Source organism: Mustela nigripes, chromosome 15, assembly GCF_022355385.1.
Source record: "Mustela nigripes isolate SB6536 chromosome 15, MUSNIG.SB6536, whole genome shotgun sequence".
NCBI classification, from domain to species: domain Eukaryota; kingdom Metazoa; phylum Chordata; class Mammalia; order Carnivora; family Mustelidae; genus Mustela; species Mustela nigripes.
In genome coordinates this window covers 7763774-7784787 of record NC_081571.1, presented here as the reverse complement: position 1 = coordinate 7784787, position 21014 = coordinate 7763774, and the positions used below count along the sequence as shown (strand labels likewise).

At 34.9% G+C, this 21014-nt stretch overlaps 1 protein-coding gene across 1 annotated transcript in view; it reads right to left on the bottom strand.

The window, feature by feature from the left end:
- NUP58 (nucleoporin 58) overlaps positions 1-20995 on the bottom strand; it is a 32141-nt gene extending 11146 nt beyond the window's left edge. Inside the window, exons 1-10 of the mRNA XM_059378232.1 lie at positions 20925-20995; positions 20434-20621; positions 19642-19779; positions 16925-17035; positions 12540-12564; positions 11364-11429; positions 10872-11046; positions 5942-6021; positions 3570-3688; positions 3061-3143 (exon numbers count right to left, since the gene is read on the bottom strand). Coding sequence (XP_059234215.1) covers positions 3061-3143; positions 3570-3688; positions 5942-6021; positions 10872-11046; positions 11364-11429; positions 12540-12564; positions 16925-17035; positions 19642-19779; positions 20434-20621; positions 20925-20995 — 1056 coding nt within the window. The remainder of the gene's footprint in view (positions 1-3060; positions 3144-3569; positions 3689-5941; positions 6022-10871; positions 11047-11363; positions 11430-12539; positions 12565-16924; positions 17036-19641; positions 19780-20433; positions 20622-20924) is intronic.
- Positions 20996-21014: the final 19 nt, after the last annotated feature.

Here is a 21014-nt window from a genome sequence, read left to right as displayed (position 1 = left end):
AAGTAATATCTAAAATTCCATTTTCAATACTGCAGTTTTTCATATTTCTCCAACACCCAACCTTTTGATAACTTTAGATTCAAAAGGCTAAAAACATGTACTAATATGTATCTGTTAAATTCTTCTTTAAAAGGCCCAGGTGACACAGGTTAAAATAAAAGGTCCTTACCAGAGAGAGCTTGGGGGCTTTAAGGAGAGCTTTCACTTATCAGTATTACCTGACTATTTTACATAAGAATGACTCATGTTGAGCTTGTGTCTCCAAACTGGGGCAGAGGGGCAGGGGCTGGGGCAGGGAAAGTGACTTATAATTTCAGAGTAAGAAAGAGAAATTACCAAGTTCATAAAGTAGTTCATAAAGTTCATAAAGTTCATAAAGTTCACACGGTGCAAAATCTGCCTTGATTAAAGCCATTAATAGGAGTGATTCTACTGCACATCAGAATTACTAAATACTTTTTCATTAAAGGTTTAATCTAATTTAGATCAGTTTTAAACAATGTGAAGAAATGCAGAATTTTCAGATTTGCTACATTCTCAGCAGAAATTAGTAACTATTAGTCTTTTTGGTCTTAACATGTAGAGTATTTAGAAATCTTACTGTTATTTGCAGTATTTAAACATTACCATCCCTTATTTTGTGCAGTCATCAGTATTTGATGTTCCAGCTCCAAACTTTCCTACCTCTATAATGTATTGAAGCAGGCCTACCAAGAACTGAAAACTAGGAAATCCAGTCAGATGTAGGGTATGTGATACCAGAAGAATGAATTTTATTAAAATTGATCTCTCCGAATCCATCCTCCCTTTTCTCTGTGCACATATATATGCATAAACCCATGCAATGTTTGGCACCAACAGCCCATAAATTTTAGTTCTACTTATACTAGAAAATAATGTCTTGCCTTCGAGACTTGAAAGACAACTGGTTTCTGGAAAAGGGGGAAAAAAAAGAAGAACTGACCTCAGCCATATAATTACTGTATAATTACTGATACAAGGTCCAATTTTGTTAATGTCCCTGAAGACTGGCTGGCTCAGGTAGTTTAAGCCTGTTTCAGATTATCTCGTGAAAAAACAACACGCAAGAAACAAAAATAAAAAACCAACTCACTGGAAATTTCTGTAAGTAAGTAAGTCTAGAAATCAGAGTTTGCTCACTAAAAGCAGCTGAAAATAAACCTCAACATAGCAAATCTGCTCACAGAACATCCTTTGGTTCTTAGGGATGTGCATTACAAAATTAAAAAAAAAAAAAAAAAAAAGAGTAGATCAAGTTGTCAGGTCTAGTTTATACAACATGATCAAAAGAGATTATGTGTGAATCCATATGTTTTATGGTCATGTTACTGAAAAGGGTAGTTTTCAAACCAGAGAGCAGAAACTGCTATTGAAAAAGCATGTATACTTACAATTGATATGTCTAGAATTTGCTTTAAAATATTTCAGAGAGAAAAGCAACTCTGTGTGGAAAATTGAAAAAACAAAACCAGCAGGATCTTGGTAATGGTTGAAACTGAGTGGTGAGTAGCTGGGCATTCATTACAGTAGTGCCCTATTTTTTGTATATGCGTATATTTGAAAAACTTTCACAACAAAAATTAAGAAAAAAAAATCTGCACAACACAGACTTCAAAGCACCAATAAGGAATCATCTTTAGCCCTTTAAAAAACTAAAGTAATATTTATTACAGACCTATAAATTTCAAGAATATTTGATAAAAATTCAGACTTTTTTGTTTTAAGATTTTACGTATCAGGGCGCCTAAGTGGCTCAGTGGGTTAAGCCTCTGCCTTCGGCTCAGGTCATGATCTCTGGGTTCTGGGATCGAGCCCCACATCGGGCTCTCTGCTAAGCAGGGAGCCTGCTTCCTCCTCTCTCTCTGCCTGCCTCTCTGCCTACTTGTGATCTCTGTCAAATAAATAAATAAAATCTTTTAAAAAAATTTAAAAAAAAAGATTTTATGTATCAACTTGAGAAAGGGCTAGGGTGAGAGAGCACAAGAAGAGGGGGCACCAGGAGCAGTGGGAGGAGAAGCAGACTCCCCGCTGAGCAAGGAGCCCAATATGGGAATGGGACTCAATCCCACCACCCTGGGATCGTGACCTGAGCTGAAGGCAGACGCTTAGCCGACTGAGCCACCCAGGCATCCCTAAAACTAAACAAGTTAAAATATTTGGTTTAGAATTTTAAAGATATTAAAGAAAAAGGTCCAAATTATGTTCATTTCAAACATGGTATAATTTAAATGGTTAACTTTTTAAAACATTTATTATCATGAACAGATTAAAATAAAAATGAAAACGATGGTAATCTCAAACTTTATTTTATGCAGTTACTAATTTATTTAGACTCCGGTTTGGATACTTAGAATTTTCAAGATTTTTCTAACTATGTAACTCCAAGAAAGGATTTAATTATATTTGCCCAACTAGTTGGAAAAAGTATACTTATATTTAACATTCACTTAAATTTTAAAAACTAACATCACACAAGGTACAAAATATCCTGTGACAAATTATTTTATTTTTATTATTTAATAAACACAAATAGTTCCTTGTATTTAAAAGGGAAAAATGTTTAAGTACTTGATGACCAATAAGTATTTAAATTATATGCAAAATTAAAGCAGTGCAAAATGATTTTGCTAACTAAGAATGTTTATTTTCTGTAGTGCTGCTTATAGAGGTGTAGATGGAAACAACCTAAATGTCCAACAAAAGAGGATTGGGTAAGGAAACTATACACGTATATACAATGAAATCCTACGTAACTACTAAAAATGATGTTGAAGAAATATATGTATTAACACAGGAAGTTGTTTACAATGTATTACTGAAAAAAGTTAAAATAGCTGATTGCATAGATTACTTGGATCTTTTTGGGGAAAAAAATAGATCTGTGATTGGGTGTGAGCATGATTATGGATTATTTTAGTTTTAGTTTTTTTCACTTACATGTAATTTTAGCTAGTCCTATAATAGGCACGAATGCTCTGCAAATAAATACTTCACTTGGGTCTAGATACACAGATATGTGAACTGGTAATGAAAACTTACCTTTACATTTTCATGAATAGACTGAAGTTGTGCAGCTAAAGCTACAAATGTTTGATAAATTTTCTGCATAGCCATTGACAAATCTATAAAAGAAAATTATATTATCACACAAATATCTATGTAACACAATCAGTATTATTTTTCTGTAACTTGAGTCCAATTTTTGGTACAAAGTCTAAGAGGAGAAAACTACATGAATATTTGCATGAACACGACAAGACAGCACAATGAGTAGACTGCGAGTGGGGTGTCTGCATCAGTCATTGGCAGAAGGGAGGAGGCCCTGAGACTTCTGCCCTGGTTAGCAGAGTAACAATTCACCATAGTGCACTTTCTAATAAGAGAGAATAAAGATCTAATCAAGGCTTTAAGGAAATTTTCTTATGGCAGCTTAAGACAACTACTAGTAGTTATTTAAAATATCTACTATGTAATAACACCTTAACTTCTCTTACCAAAAAATAGTGCTATCAAAAAAAAAAAAAAAATCACCACAGAAAGTATGTTACCTTGAGGAGTTATATGTGAGTTATTCGCTTGAGTGGCAAGATGGTTTTCTAGTTCTTCAATCTGCTGTCTGTACTGCTGAAGCTGTACCTCAAACTGCTGAACCAAGATTCTGAAGTAGCTACATGAAAACATTTACAGAGTCAGACAGAAGTTTTAAAAATATTCCTTTCCTTACATTCAAAATACCAAATAAATATATGCCCCCATTTAAGTAGGCCTTTGACTTAGTCCGACAACCTAATGACAGAGCACAAATATTATTGAAAGAAAAACTAACAGATTATCACAAATAGATGCACACCCTTACTCTAATCATGAAAAATCCCAATTAAGGGATAATCTACAAAGTAGCTTTATATTCTTTAAAAGAATCAGGGTCATGAAAGACAAATAAAGATTGAATAACTGAGGCGCCTGGGTGGCTCAACTGTTAAGCGTCTGCCTTTTGCTCAGGTCACGATCCCAGGTTCCTGGGATCAAGCCCCACACTGGGCTCCCTGCTTGGCGGTAGGGCTGCTTCTCGCTCTCCCACTGCCCCGGTTTGTGCCCTTTCTCACTGTGTCCGTCTTTGTCAAATAAATAAATAAAATCTTAAAAAAAAACAAAACAAAACTGAAAAACTGTTACAGACTGGGAGAGATCAAGGAGAAATAACAACTAATGGCAAAGTGAATAGGATCCTGGAATCGGAAAAGTACACTGGTAGAAAACAGATCAGATCCTGGAAAAGAAAAAGCACTTTAGTGGCAAAGTCAATAAAATTCAAGTAATTTCTGTAGCTTGGTTAACAATATCATGCCTATATTAATTTTCTATTCTTGGTTAATCTCCTAATCCTGGTGGTTACACGGTATGTATGTTAAGGTTGGCAAGGTAAGGGAAATAAGGAAATTCTTTGTACTACCATTTTTGCAGGGTTTTTTAAGGTTTAAAATAAGCTCAAAATAAAAAGTTTTTTTAAAAGAGTGCAACTGTCAACCAGATTTTACAAGGAAGCACTTAAGGTTCTTGTATTTATAATCTGAAAACACTACAGTGTTTACAGAAAGAATGTGTAGTACTACTAGTATTCTGATAAATTCAACCAGAGAATGCTGCTACTAAGATAAAAAGGGACCTTAAATAGCATGCAAAGCAAGCTGAATGTTATTCTGTAAGAAATGGAGAACTATAGAAGCTTTTTGCAGTGGAAAATGATACAATTCACCCATTTTAAAACTAGTTCTGATGGCAGCATGGAGAACAAGACAGAGGGATAAAATATTAGAGGCAGTCCAGTGAGAAAGCACAGACCATGCCAATCTGAATAAGAGGAGCATCACTATCCTTGTTAATTTCCTAATTTTGATCACTGAACTATGGTTATGTAACAATATTACATTTAAGGAATACAAACTAAAATACTTTAACATAAAGGACATCATGTCTGCAAATAAAACTGATCAGGGCTAAAAATATGTATATACACATAAAGAGCAAAGGAATAAAACATATATAGTAAAAATATTAACATGTAAGGAAACCGGATAAAAGATATATGGGAATTCTTTGTTTTAGCCTTGAAACTTCTCTATAAGCCTGAAATTATATCTAATAAAAAGTTAAAAGAGAAAGTGAGGGATCAGAAGTCAGACAGACCTATACCACTCACAAGCTCAGGGCTTCACCTCTTCATGCCTCAGGCTCCTCATCTCTAAGAATGGAATAACAACTGTAGAGGTTTTGTTGAAAATGAGATAAAGCAGGTAAAGTGCTAAGCATACCGCTTGGCATATGGTAAGCATCTGATAAATATTAGCTATTATTATCTCTAGCAACACAAAAGGGTATAAAGAAGAGACAAGATAGAGATCACATGGCAACTTCACAAATATACAACCTAGGCAATGAGATTACAGATGAATTTTTTTCAATTTTAACTTATCTACATTTTCTAATTGCTCTTCCTGAAGACTTATTGCCTATGTGAACAAAACATTTTAAGCAAATAAGTAAAAGGGCTCAACTATTTCTAGAATGCCCTCTTTTAAGAAGGGACTATCATAAAATTATTTTTAAATTAAAAAGTCCTTATTGGTAAAATAGAAGATTCTACTACCTGCAAAATTTAATATAGTGGAATAGGCCCTGTAAATAACAGGTAAATAAAGTATAACTGCATAATAGTGGTTAAAAGCTTACATCTTAGCTGTAGTTACCTTCCAATAAAATGAAGGTAAGAACTGCCTTCTTAGGGTTATTATGAGAATTAAATGGAGAAATCAATGTTAAGTGCTTATTAACCCAGGTCTGCTACAGACGAAACTAAAAATTCTTAGCCCATGTATTGGATTGTTTTGCTTTCTGAAAGTGAGAAAATCCAGTAACTTACTCAGCAGGAGCTGTGTTTTCATGTTGGAGTCCAGGTGGTGTTTTCTGGGTTCTTAAAGCTATTTCAGCATTCTTTAACTCCTAATAGATCAGAGGTTTTTAAAAAACAAAAACAAAAACCAAACAAACAAAAAAAAGTTAAAAAAAATAAAAATTTTCCCTGGACTGAAATTTCAAACAACGCCACACACGTTATGAGAACATGCTCTATTTAACCTGCTTTACAAGTTGCTAAAACCTCTTCCCAAACAAGACAAAGTACATATTTAAAAAAACTTGATGATAAATTTATTATGACTTGCTGATCTATTTTAACAACTAAGGACTTCAGGGTGCCTCGGTGGCTAGGTCAGTTAAGCGACTGCCTTTGGATCATGTCATGATCCCAGGGTTCTGAGATCGAGTCCTGCACTAGGCTCCTTGCTCAGCCTGCTTGTCTCTCTGCCTGCCACTTACCCCTGCTTATGTTCTCTCTCTCTCCCTTTCTGACAAATAAATAAATAAAATCTTTAAAAAAAAAAAAAAAAGAACTATGGACTTCTGTAAAACTCATGAAGTTAATTCATCTACAGCAAAAGACTGCTATTATTTAAAAATCTTTAATATACAAATATAGAAAATGCTATTTTAAAAAGGCAAGATAGCAGCAGTAATAATGTCAAGGCTGATGTAGCAGCAGTTAAAATTCTGGTAACTTACTACGTACCAAGCACTATGCTAAAAGGCTTTATGTGTACTATATCATGGTCTATCCTCAATAACAACCTTCTAATCTACATGACATCCCCCTTGTGACATATCCCTAATACCAATGAAGAGGAGAACTTACAAGGACATGAGGTAACTTGTCCAGACCCATGTAGCTGGAATACCTGAGAACTGTATCAAAGCAGCCCCGTTTTAAAGTTTATACCCTTAACCATTCTTATATTGCCTTCTATTGTTCTTTAGTGCAATTCTAATCTTTTAACCAGTGGCTTTTCAAGACTGATATTCTGGTTTTACCAGATTACATCCCAGTGTGCTAACACCTCACTGATTTTTAATCTAAGTTTTCTTACTTAAAAAAAAAAAAAAAAGTACCTTAACTTTATATTCCCTACAGCAAGCTCTTGCCCTCATTTTACTGTCAAACTAAGTCTTTAACAGTCTCTACCTGTTCTTTCCATTTCCTTCTCACTTTTTTTTTTCTTTTTTTAGATTTTATTTATTTACAGACAGAGATCACAAGTAGGCAGAGAGGCAGGCAGAGAACAAGAGGAGGAAGCAGACTCCCTGCTGAGCAGAGAGACCCTGGGATCATGACCTGAGCTGAAGGCAGAGGCTTTAACCCACTGATCCACCCAGGCGCCCTCCTTTTCACTCTTCATCTCAGACTTCCATCCTATCTGACTTCAGGACAAATGCCCTGGAGGGCTCTGGACTATTAACTCTGAACCCTGCCTACCTCTGGCCAGGCCAAGACTCATTATCAGTGCTTCTTTGATACCAAACTACTTAAAGATCCTCAAACATACCTATTTCATGGCTCCATTCCTCTGCCTGGTAGTCTACCAGCCCAGTAACACTCATGTTCAAGATTCAGCACAAAGGTATCCCAACTCTGGACAGATGATAAAAATGCTCACTGAAGCCCTTTGTGCCTCTATCATACCGTGTCTCTGGAACATGTTACCCAACTGATTTCGCTCACTCTCCCTAGCATATTTTAAGTCTTTTGATCCTGAACACTTCTGCTGAAGTGCTTTGTAACAGATCCTTAAAAATGTTAACTGACTACGTGTAACCTCAACAAACCACTGACACCTGCCCTACCCAAAAAGAAGAAATTTTAAATACTTAAACTCTTAATTAAACTCTTGAGTTATGTTACCAAAAAATTAAGAATTTAAGAGACTTTGCTTCCATAAGGTTCTGGTCTTTGCGATCACAACACTGTTCCTCAGAATTGCCTGTTATTTCCCAAAAAGGTTTTCTTTGAAGAAAAACTTTTAGGGTTAAGGAATACTGATAACTACCTCACTAAGAGAGTAAGAATATTTTCTCAATTGATAATTCACTAGACTGAGGGTAGAGCAGTAATTCCTGAATTAGAAGTAAGAATCTTAGATCAAATTTATTTGACGTGACCTGTAAAAATTTTCTAAAATTGATTTAGATGACTTTTTTTTCTTATGAAAACATTCCTTGACTCATCCTCTTCTTTTTTTTTGCCACCATTATACTCCACCCAATCTTTTATTATTTCATTTACACAACTAGTCTTTTAGTATCTTTGGGGTTGGGTTTTTATCTCTGAAAGTCTATTAACAAGTCTGGTACATAAAATGTATTCAATTCTGGGGCGCCTGGGTGGCTCAGTGGGTTAAAGCCTCTGCCTTCGGCTCAGGTTATGATCTTAGGGTCCTGGGATTGAGCCCCGCATCGGGCTCTCTGCTCGGCAGGGAGCCCGCTTCTTCCTCTCTCTCTGCCTGCCTCTCTGCCTACTTGTGATCTCTCTATCAAATACATAAGTAAAATATTTTAAAAATAATAATATAAATAAATAAATAAATAAATAAATAAATAAAAGGTATTCAACAAATATTTATGAATGAACTCATCTAGTGCTAGAGTTACAGTGGATCCCATTATACCATTCATTTCTCTTTTTCTTGAGTTTACCTCCTCTATTACTGTGCTAATGTCCCTTCCCATATAATTTAATACATTTCACATGAAATTTATAATTTTAAGTAATGTTTAACCAGAATCTAAACATTCTCCACTGTCTAAAAGCATAAGTGACATTTCCTTCCTCCTAGAAAGACGATGCAAACATATCTGATGATGTATACAGAAGGAATAAGTAGAAAAGAAACATGGGAGAAAACATTAATCATATTTAACTGAAGTTTGTAGGCAATCAGGAAATCTAAAAGCAGAAAATAAAGGCTTTGAATTCCTCTTAAATTTCATAGTTTAGAGTAGCTACTTAATAACACCTTTTTATTAAAAATATCACAAAGTATTCTCTAATAGTTGACTTGAAGACACATAAGAACATACAAACTTCTCATTTTAAATGAAGTAAGTAAGTCCTAGGCATTTAATGTACAGCATGATGACTATAGTTAATAATACTGTATTGTATATTCACAAGTTGCTAGGAAAGTAGATCCTGAAAGTTCTCATATCAACAGGAACAGTTTTTCTGCCTAAGTATAGTAGTAGATATTAACCAGATTTGTTGGGTCATTTTGCAATATACACAAATATTGAATCATTACATTGCACACCTGAAACTAATATAGTTTTATATGTCAATGATATTTCAATAAAAAAGGACATATAAGCATCTTTTGAATTTTTACTTAACGTAGTATCACTTTATTTATGAAGCGCATAGCACTCTTGATAAGCCCATGTTTTTTGTTTGTTTTTTTTTTAAAGATTTTATTTATTTATTTGACAGACAGACATCACAAGTAGGCAGAGAGGCAGGCAGAGAGAGAGGAAGGGAAGCAGGCTCCCTGCTGGGCAGAGAGCCCAATGCAGGGCTTGATCCCAGGACCCTGGGATCATGACCTCGGCCGAAGGCAGAGGCTTTAACCCACTTAGCCACCCAGGCGACCCTAAGCCCATATTTTAAAAAGGCGTATCACAGGGGCATCCGGACGGTGCAGTGTCATGAGATCGAACCCCGCATTGGGTTCCCGGCTGAGTATGGAGTCTCTGGACATTCTCTGCCCCTCTCCCTCTGCCCCTCCCACTGGCGAGGGAATGTACTCTAAAACATAAATAAATCTTTAAAAAGGTGTTTCACATTAAGTTCTTTAACAGATGAGAGAAAACTTTAGGGAAAGATTTCTAGACTGCCATGATCCAAAGAAGTATATTTTATAATTGTGAAATATAAAACAAATCATCTACCATCACTCTTCCCCAACAATTTAGAGAAGAACAATGTATTACATATTTTACATATATTATGCCATAGAAAGAAAAAACAAGTACATATGAATGGCAAAAAACACAAGCCTCATTAACATTTTTAACTAAGACATAAGACTGGCAAGTCATCAGAATTTTTAATACTTAAAAAGCTTAATATAGTTTTTATTTAATGGATGACAGATTTTTAAAAACATATTTTTCTGCCTTGCTTGCATGATATAGCAATTTAGCCAGCAAGCACTCTTAGGAAACAAACTAGTTAAGAATATCAGCTCTTCCACTTATTGACAACCTCTTCCATTTATTAACAACCTCTCTGTCCATATTCTTATTTATATAACAAATATAAGACGGCCTAACTCACAGAGCTGTCATGAAAACTAAACTGGACTAATATAAATTGCTTAAAATACTGCCTCATAAATAATAAGAACTCAATACAAACTAGTGACTACTATTATCATAGCAACTTAAAAGTACTCAAGCTAGGGATGCCTGGGTGGCTCAGTTGGTTAAGCAGCTGCCTTCAGCTCAGGTCATGATCCTGGCGTCCTGGGATCGAGTCCCACATCGGGATCCTTGCTCGGCAGGGAGCCTGCTTCTCCCTCTGTCTCTGCCTGCCATTCTGTCTGCCTGTGCTCGCTCTCTCTCCTGCTCTCTCTGATAAATAAATAAAATCTTAAAAAAAAAAAGTACTCAAGCTAGGGCTCCTGGGTGGCTCAGTTGGTCAAGTGACTGCCTTCGGCTCAGGTCATGATCCTGAAACCCAAGACTGAGTCCTGCAACTCACTCCCTGCTCAGCAAGGGGTCAGCTTCTCCCTTTGACCCTCCCCCCTCTCATGCTCTCTTTCTCTCTCTCTCAAATAAATAAAATCTTTTTTTAAAAACCACACATGCTATACAGTTTTCTTACAGTACATCTGTATCAAGTCTTATAACATATAAGACTTAAATAAAACGAAACAAAACCCTACAATAAAATTACTTTAGTTTACCTGAGCAGTTTCTATTTTCAGCTTGTCAATATTGAGGGTGTTCCTCTGTAATCCACTGGCAGCCAGTGACAGAAGCTGCTTCAGAGCTTTAATATCCTCTTGTACTTTAAGCATGGCTTTTGAAGACATTCTACTAATTTCTTCTTGTACCTGTTTCTGTTCCTTCACAAATTTCCTGAAAAGATACATAAAACTGAATTCCAAAAAAATACTCCTTTGGTTTCCTATAGGAAAAAAGCATATTTACTACAGGCTGATCAGACTCCTAGTGTTTTTTAAAAAGGAAATATTAAAAATTCATCCACAGTTCACATGCTTTTTTCAGATTGACAATAAAAGAATTTTAATTCCCATTATTCTGCTTTGTTTATAAAAATATTAAAATTTTTACCAACACCCAAGTTAAAATGTTTAAGAGGAAGAAGAGATATTGCCTTAAAGTATTCTAACATTCTTCAACATGATATATCTAATTACATTTGACACACTTACTGGAGGTTTTCAACATCCTGGCAGATGACAGGAGGGAGATTTTCATCCTTCAGTGCTTTACTATCCCTGAGAAAAATGCCACAGATAGATTAAAGCCATTGAGGTTCTAAAAAGCTGACAGCTGAGTTCCACTATGGAAGTGTTAAAGGGGAGGAGATAAAACAAATATTCCCCATTTATAGCTCTTATGGTTGATTTCAAATCTCTTTATAAAAAAATGTTGTTTCCTAACCTTTAAAATAGCTTTAACAATTCATCTGACAGGGAGATTTCTCATCTAAAAGGACTGGCACCTATCATAAGTACACATAAATGCATCTGAACAAATGTTTCAGAAAAAAATTAGAAAATACAAGAGATTAAATATTGAACTAAGTTCCCCTGGCTCAAAAGCTCTATGACTGACCTTTTATTTCGTTCAAAAATATTAAAGCATTCATTAAAGAAAGTCTACAAACTTCTCATAATGAGATTCTCATTATATTTTACTTGATTTTTAGAATTTCAATTTATTCTTCAACAAAATAAAACCTAGGGATAGACAAAGGGAATCAAAAATATTTAAAGAGAATAGGAATAGGTGAAATGTGGCATGCTGTAATGGAATTATGAGTCAAAATTCAGTCACAGATCTGCTACTAATTCCTTGATAGAACCCGAAGCAAACCTCAGTCTCCTACAGCTTTCTCATTTATGTAATAGGGCTAAAGTATACATGAGATATTTTGGAGGCATGAACTTGATCATTTATTTACAAATGTTTTATCTAATGTAATACAAATTAGGTGAGAAAATATAAGTGCTAGTAAAAATAGTGATCTTCAAACCTATCTGATGTATATAGATAGAGGCTTTTCTCCCTCTTCATCATCAGAAAATAAATGGGACTGGTATAGTAGTTTATATAGAAAAGGTATAATACCTAAAACTGAGCATAAAGTATTCCAGAAAGAATTGGTTATAAACTTTCCTAATGATTAAAAATTAAAGATCTGACCTTCCAAAATCTTTCCAGAGCATATGTTTATTATTTTACTTTAGACAAAAACTGATTCAAAGAATTTTTCTTCTAAATGTCTATATAGTTTCTTTTACTTCCGATGAGACCACCTGCCTATAAATTAACAAATAAAATTCTTCAAATAAAATACTTTAAAAGTTAAATTGTAAACTTACTCTGGTCTTGTTCCTGTTTTATCACCTAGAAAATTCAAGAAGCTTTATGTAAAAACAGGTCATTTAACAATGTATTCCAAATTCAAGTTTTAATTTAACACAAACGTAGGTATAAACAGAAACTTCTAAGCATTTTTCGGACAGCCTCGTAGACATCATGTGAGGTCACTTCTCACAAACTCCAAACAACATACTATGGGGACATGTTTGTATACACATAAACAGATAGTTACGTAGCTGATTTGTATCTCTTTCTTTCAAGGGCAAGATTCTTCCTCTTTCAACTATCTTCTATGAAAAATATTCTTGCTTAGCACAGTTGACCTCCTGCAAGTTCTACTTGATGCTTTCTTAGTTTCTATCCGTTTAGAATACTAAAATATGTCAGACTACATGGATGTCTCTAAATATTTTACAAAAGCAGCAATTTTTTAAGATGATGTTTTGAAAGTGTGCAGATATATCAACAACTTTCTCATGAACACCTATTTAGTGGTTATCATTATTAGTGTATGTCTAAAAGTAGAAAAGTAAAAAATGCTCCGTAGCAAAATGCAGTGACTCACTTTCTGCTTTGCCAGAATTTATGTCACACTGCAAAATAAGACCTACTTAATGAAGAAAATACAGGAACACACAAAACTTCATCCCATCAGAGAACCTTAATGGTTCCTCTTTCAACCCGTTTTGGCACTTACACACACATTTTTAAACGTGATCGGGATGACCATAAGTTATGTGCACATATTTTCTCAGGATGTTGTAATGAAGTCTTTTTCATGTCACTTAACATGATTTTAAATGACCACAGAATACTGATGACATAGCTGTATCAGAACCTTTATGCCCAACCCTCTTCTTAACATATACGCATTTACTATATAAACAATGCTGCTACAGTCAATGCCTTTATCTCCAAATACTTGTGCATGACTTTATTTGTATTCCACAAAAAGAGGAATTTATAGGTCAAAGATTACATCAAGGAAAACCTACGTATTATCAACTGATCCTTTAAAACAACTGTTCCAATTTATCTTCCCACCTACTACGAATAAGTAATTTTTCCGTCACACCCTCAACAACAATGGACATTTTTCTGAAACAATCACTGCCAGTACATACGTGAGAAATGCCACTTCATTATCATCTAAATTCATATTTCTGACAGTACTAAGTAAAACATTTCAAATATTAATTAGACAAGTCTATTTCTCCTTGAGTGAATGGTCTATTCAGGCTATTTGAGGTATATCTGAGGTATGTTTCTCACTGACTTCTCAGAGCTATTTCAACATTAAGCATATTAATTATCTCATACATATACTTTATGTGTCTATTTCTAAAACGAGACCTTGATTTCAAGATACATCTCAATTTCAGATGTTAAAATGTGAAGAAAAAAAGCATCGAAACAGCATGTATTTTACTTCCAACCTGTCCTTTACCTTTTGCCTTTGTCCATAGGGTTTCTTTTGTTTACCTTTTTAATCTAACTACAATTTATTTTTCCTTACTTTGTATTTTGATATTTCTCTTTCATAGTTTAACATTTCTGAAATTGATATCCATGTTCTACAGATGCAAGCCTTTGACTAGATGAGACACAGTAAGATAAAGGAGGGATTTAATTTTTTTCCCAGACTTCAACTTTTTTATTCATTAGCGTCCTATTTTGCTCTCTCTTTGATATTCCATTTTTATTATATTTACAGAAGTCTCTATACACACAAACCTGCGTATATAAAACTTAGGCCTGTTTTTGGCTGACCGTGGGCCCTGACTAGTCCATCTAGCTTGGCATCTGTAATACCTGTGGACTGCTGTCAAAGCTCACTCTCAGCACTCCACCTCTGTTCCTGCCCTCCTGCACATTATCTTCCACATGGCTGCCAGAATGCTCTTCTTCAAACACGTATCTCATGTCCTATTATTCACATCAAACCCCTAGTGGGTCTCAAATGTCCTCCGTGTAATTACAAAACTCTTTAAGATGACATACACGGCCCTTCCCTTTATGACATCTGGAATCTGATCTTCCCATGCTGCAGCTCGCCGGTTTTCCAGCACTTCTTCAAAAGAATAAAGAGCATCCTTGTCTCTAGATCTTACTCCATGCTGCCCCCACTATTAGACCACTGCTTCCTACCCCTCTTCATTTTATCAAACCCAATACAGCAGGTCCAGGCTAACTGATGCAGCTGCTAGGGAAACAGAGAAATCCTTTAGATTAATAAAGAACCCGTGGACACATATAGCAGGTTAAAAGGAACTGGATGTGCTATATCAGGTCATGTGCACTTATTCTACATACCCCTTTGGTTCAACTCTGAGGCACAACGCAAGAAGAAAACAATGGGGGAAGGTGGAGTGGAGCGAGGCGGGGGGGGGGCGTGATGGGAGATTAACTCCTTATATTTCTCTTACTACTTTGCCTCAATCAAGTCTTTCATGTGGAGCTTAAAAGCAATTACAATAAAGAGAGAACCAGTTTCATAATTAAAATCAAAGTAATTCAAGGGTACCAGACTGCTTCACCTAATTAAAAAAATAAGATGCTAAAACATCTAAGATAATTCCTTTTAATTTTGATGAGGCTACAAAGAAAACTAAGTAAAAACAAGAGACAGACCCCTATGTTTAAAAATCAATTTTTGGGGCACCTGAGTGGCTCAGTTGTTAACATCTGCCTTCAGCTCAGGTCATGATCCACGGTCCTGGGATTAAGCCCGGCATCAGACTCCTGGCTCAGCAGGAAGCCTGCTTTTCCCTCTCCAACTCCCCACTTGTATTCCCTCTCTAGCTGTCTCTTCTTCTCTGTCAAATAAAATTTAAAAAAAAAAAGTAAAATAAAATAAAAATCAATTTTCATTCAAAGTTATCCTAAATTTTCTAAGTTTAAAAGGATTTTAGGATAGCCAGCTTTTAAAACAGTACTTCACCCTAGAATCGCCTACATAATAAAAACCACATCCAAATAACAAATTCTTACACAGATATATGGACACCTTCATCTCTTACTCATTCTAAGTTCTTCAGAGGATTCAATGCAATACGTGAAACATGGTTTCATCAGAGGCAGAAGAGACATTGCAAGACAAAACAAAAATCATGCACAGGGAATCAACAAAACTAAAACATCTTTCAAAATGAATCTGGATTGGTAATTTTATAAAAAGAATATTCAGCATTGCAAGAGCACAGTGAGAAGGGCATTTTCATACTGGCTGGTGGGCAATAAATTGGTAAACTCTTTCTAGAAAGTAATTTTACAATATTTACCATAGTCTCCAAAACTCTTCCTCTCTTTAAGCCAGTGATTCAGTTTCTAGGTATTTGGCTTTAAAAAATAATCAAAAATATGAATGAAAATTTATAAGAAAAACACATAGAGAGCATTTATTATGTGCCTGGCTCTACTGAAGTCTTATAAACTGTAATCCTTGGACCAACAATGTCAAGTAGTTACTGTTCTTTTCCCCCACTTTACAGATAAAGAAATTAAACACAGAGGGATAAATAACTTGAACAGTCACAGAGCTTATCAACAGTGGAGGGGATCTGAAGCCAGATTTCAGCTCAAGTCTATCCCCTTAAGCTACAATATCACATTGCCTCTCCCCATAAAGATGCTCAATACGTTGATACTTCCTAGAATATCGAACTGAATACAAACACTAATAATGGAAGGACGGCTGATTAATGATGTATCGATTCATAAAGCTGATTTAAGCAGCAATAAAACACTCCTAAAGAATTACTGAACTGACAAATATTGGTGTTATAACATATGAGAAAGAACAGGTTACAAAGCAATCCAGTTGACCTTTGAACAATGCAGGGATTAAGGGTCCTAAACACCCAGGCAGTTGAAAATCTACACATAATTTGACTCCCCAAAATCTTTACTAACAGCTTCCTGCTGACCAGAATGTTTACTGACAATATAAAGTCTATTCACACACACTTTGTATGTGATATGTACTACATACTGCATTCTTACAATAAAGTAAGATAGAGAAAAGAAAATATTAAGAAAATCATAAGGAAAACACATTTACAGTACTCCACTTTTACTGGAAATAATTCACATATAAGTGGACCTAACCAGTTCAAAGCATGTTGTTCAAGTATCAACTTATATACCATACATGTGTTCATGATCCCAACTTAAGAACGTATATTAATACACACACTGATAGCTACATAACCGTATGCATAAACAAAACTCAGTTTTCTATGAAAATAAAATCTTAAACACATAATACACAAAAAATTTGTGAGATATAAAGTAAATTTAAAAGTAAAAACTTTACTACTGAACATGTAACTAAAAATCTTACTGACAGAAATTTAAGTTACTGTTAGAACAGAACATTACTTACTCTTTTTATCTGATGAGGTACTAAAATCTATACCACCAAGACCTTCATTGCCTGCAGTTGAAGTAGCTGCTGTGGTTCCCAAAGTCAAGCCTAAAGCATTCTGTCCAAGTCCTACAAATAAACCAAATATAATTTACAAAGTCTTTACAATGATTTTCCCTCAATGGACAAAATTCTCAAATGCTTTCAAGCTGGATCCCATTTTTCTTCATAATTGGTTTAAGCAAATAACATGGAATAAGTCTAAAGCTGGGATTTAATGGTGTATGTAGTCTGGATAATAGAATTTTAACTTCTTTACGTTTTAGGTAATTTTTTAAAGTGTAGACACACAATGTCACATTAGTGTACAACAGTGACTTGAAAACTCTATACATGCTGTGTTCACCACAAGTGTCACTACCCTATCTGTCACCATACAACCTTATTACAATACCACGGATGATATCCATCCCTGTGACTGATTCCATAACTGGAAGGTTGTACCAACGCCCCGTCAGCCATTTTGCCTGTCCTCCCTACCCTTTCGGGCAACCATCAGTTCTCTGTGTTTATGGGTCTATTAATTTGTCTTTACTAAAAAGGCCAGAGTTTATCTGTTAATTCAATAAATGTGAACATACTACTTGTTTTTTTTAAATCCTCCTGAAAAAGCAGTTTTAGTTTATATATTTCCAGGTGAATACTTCTTGTCCTCTAGTCATGCTTTGTAATTGGATACTTTTAAATTATCAAGTATTGGATGTGTTAATTAACTTGATGGGCATTTACAATGTGCACGTATATATGAAATCACTATGCTCTACACTTTAAATATCTTACAATTTTACTTCTCAATTATACCTCAGGAAAGCTGGTAACAAATAAATAAATTATATAAATAAAATAATCCGGTAATCATTTATAAGATTTCAGCAAATCTTATGAATCTTATAAAGCAAATAGTTTCATTATTCATGAAATTTAAGGAACTGAGAGTTAGAAGCCTTACAGTTCAAACATCAAATTTCATACTCCCAAGCTTTTTCAAAAAAAATTTAATGAAAGAAATGGACTTCATTTATTTAAATCCTACCTCACTGACAAAAGGAACTGAAGGGGCTAAACTACAGGTAATCTTAAGTCATGAAGGTATGCTTGTAAATCAAGTAGCAAAATTTTAAAGACCACGCATTGGTAAATCATCTAAGTCCATGCATTACCAAGCTCACATAACTGTGGTTCTTTTTGGACAGATGCTATTTACTTTAAACAGAGGAAACAGTAGATGTACTGAATAAAAGCAGGGGATATATGAAGAGTGGATTTAAATACTGACAATGTGTGAAAAAAAAATACAGCTAAATAAATGTACAATAAAAAAAAAACAAACCAGGGGTATGTTTAGTTAGCACAACCATAAATCAAGCACTGACGTGTGTCTAGAGCCTAAGAAAAATTGTAGCAGGCCTACAAATTCATTAGCAAGACACAAAAACAATCCTCCACCTCCCCTTTCTGTTATTTTTGTGTTTTGCTCTCATAGGACTCTTTAGGAGAGATGTTTAAATACTTATCCTACAAAGAATGTATGTTACAGTCATTCAGTGATTCAGTTATTAGGAGATATTTTGAATACCTACAAGGTGAGACTACAGTGACAAAGACAAGTATCTGAAAGATAATGCAAACCTGAATGCTACAAATTTTTACAGATTATCTTCACCAACTCCTTTTTTCCCCTTCCACTGACCCAGAGTTTCTTCACTAAATTTAGTACCTGAACGGAGGACATGAAAGAGCTGTTTAATAGAAAACACTAGGTCATACTCCTTCATCTCTCCCACACGACCAAGTATTAGACACCTAGAAGGTGTTGAGAAAAACTTCTGATATTAAATAGCCATTATACATGAACCTATGTATTACTGGGAATGCTATGATTTTAACATGTTTCAATGCCAAAACATATGTTTTTCCTAACTCATAAATTGTTAAAGAGAAATTCTTGATATTATATTGCTATGTGAGATAATTATACAATGTTTTCAAATCAGAGGAAAGCTCTTCTCACTCCTACATGGTATTTTATTACATTATATATAGTATCATGTTTCCTCTATTATTCATTCACTTATATTTATATATAAATATATTTATAGTATATTTTAATACTCAAAACATCGACAGAATCCTTAACATGAAGCTAATTTCAAAATAAGAAAGAAATGAAAAATCAATCCAAGATGGAAAATATGAAGTATTCTCTGCCAATTGAATTGATACTTTAGTATTTTGCTTGACTAGAATAAATTTAATACTTGTGTTCTAAAACCTTTTCTTCAAAGCACACTAATACCCTTTCCTGATGCCTGAAATGGAAAGCCATTCTTAAAACCAGGGCTTGAAGGGTCAAGTTGACTTGCAACAAACTTAGATACCAAATGATCCAAGACTCTACAACTGCCATTTATTGATATATTTCTCTAGAATAGTTTATAGGCTCCTTAAGCAGGCCCTTCTTTGTTTCTTTATATAGTCAGTCAATACTGAGAAGCAGAAAACTTTTATCTACAATATGGCTAAGATGTCCAATTATGCATGAAAACCATTATTTTATAATTCAGTTTTCATACTAAACAAAAACATTCAGGTTAAGAGACAAAGTGGTCTGTTCCAGATAAAGTAAATTTAAATATAAATATTTACTATTTTGGAAAATGAATACCATGAATTACCTGATGTGGCTGTATTTGAACTCTGGAAAAGTGAACCTCCCAAACCAGCTAAGGCTCCCCCTAAGGAAAGGCTTGTTGATGGGGTAGTAGTTGTAGCTGTTGTTCCGCCCAAATTATTTAGGGTAAATCCTGTAGATGCTACAGAAAGTAAAACGGTAAGGCTTCAAAAGGAAACATCATTTCTAAGAACACTGGAGAAAATACAAAACATTCCCCACCACCTCCAAAACAGACAGCCCTCAAGTCCATGATAAAATTCACTCTAGTTTTTCCTAAAAAACTACTTGCTAAAGATAAAATTACATATACTTAAGAATAAAGAGAAATAAGACCGTAAGGCAAACGCTAGAGACACAAATAAGAGTTCTAGGTAACACTAGAATGGTGTAAGGTAACGGATTCCAGAGAATAATAAAGAGTTTTCAATCCAGGATGCCAAACTCGCCTTCAAAATGGAATGAATCCTAAGGCAGGCTAGGCTGATGCAAATTCTTTATCCTTTCTTATCACCAATATGCTCCTTGAAAACAAAGTGTATATTAATAGTTTTACATTTTACCTCTCACCCTGTCCCTGCTTTGCTCTGTAAACAGAGATCAACTTCCAGGATGGCTCCTGCTGCTTTAAAGCCAATGATGATCTTTGTAGGATCCTAATTGCTGAGTGATTAAAATAAAAACTTTCCAAAACTGAAGTTATCTTGAATAAGGTGGATACCTATATTCGCTAGCCAAAAAAAAAAAAAAAAAACAAAATTCAACCACAAAACGTGACTTTTCCATTCTGCCTCACCTGCTGGAGTTGACGTCAGAGCAGACGAAAGAGTAAGACCACTAGCTGAGGTAGAAGTAATAGGGAGAGCAAATGGTGTGGCAGATGCGGCAGGTTTACTGAATCCTAAACTGAAACCTGTTGTAGACGCAGATGTAGTGGCTGGCGTTCCTGTGTCAAACAAACAAACAAATCCTATTTTACCATGACTGTGTATGTATTACACCGGTTTCAATCAGGATCCCTAAAAGTTCGTGACCCTACTTTTGTAGCTAGAAGGATATGTGGGTAAGTATGAAAAAGGAAAATATAGAAGTTGGAGCCAAATCATGGTGAATAATTAAAAGAGGATGCTATGATCTTAGGAAAAGCAAGAGAAAGTCCCATCAATGTGGTCATATTGAAATCCAATTTCAGTTCTACCCCTGGATTTACCTAAAACAGCACTTACCCTTCCTTTGCTCTATACTCAACAGAAAAATATTCCTCCCCTCCAACGCTATTTAAACCACCATTCTCTACTGTTTCCTCTTCCTTTACTTCTGTCAACTCTGCCTACTCCTTCCAGTCTGCTTTTGTCCATCTCCTTCCTCTGTTCAGTT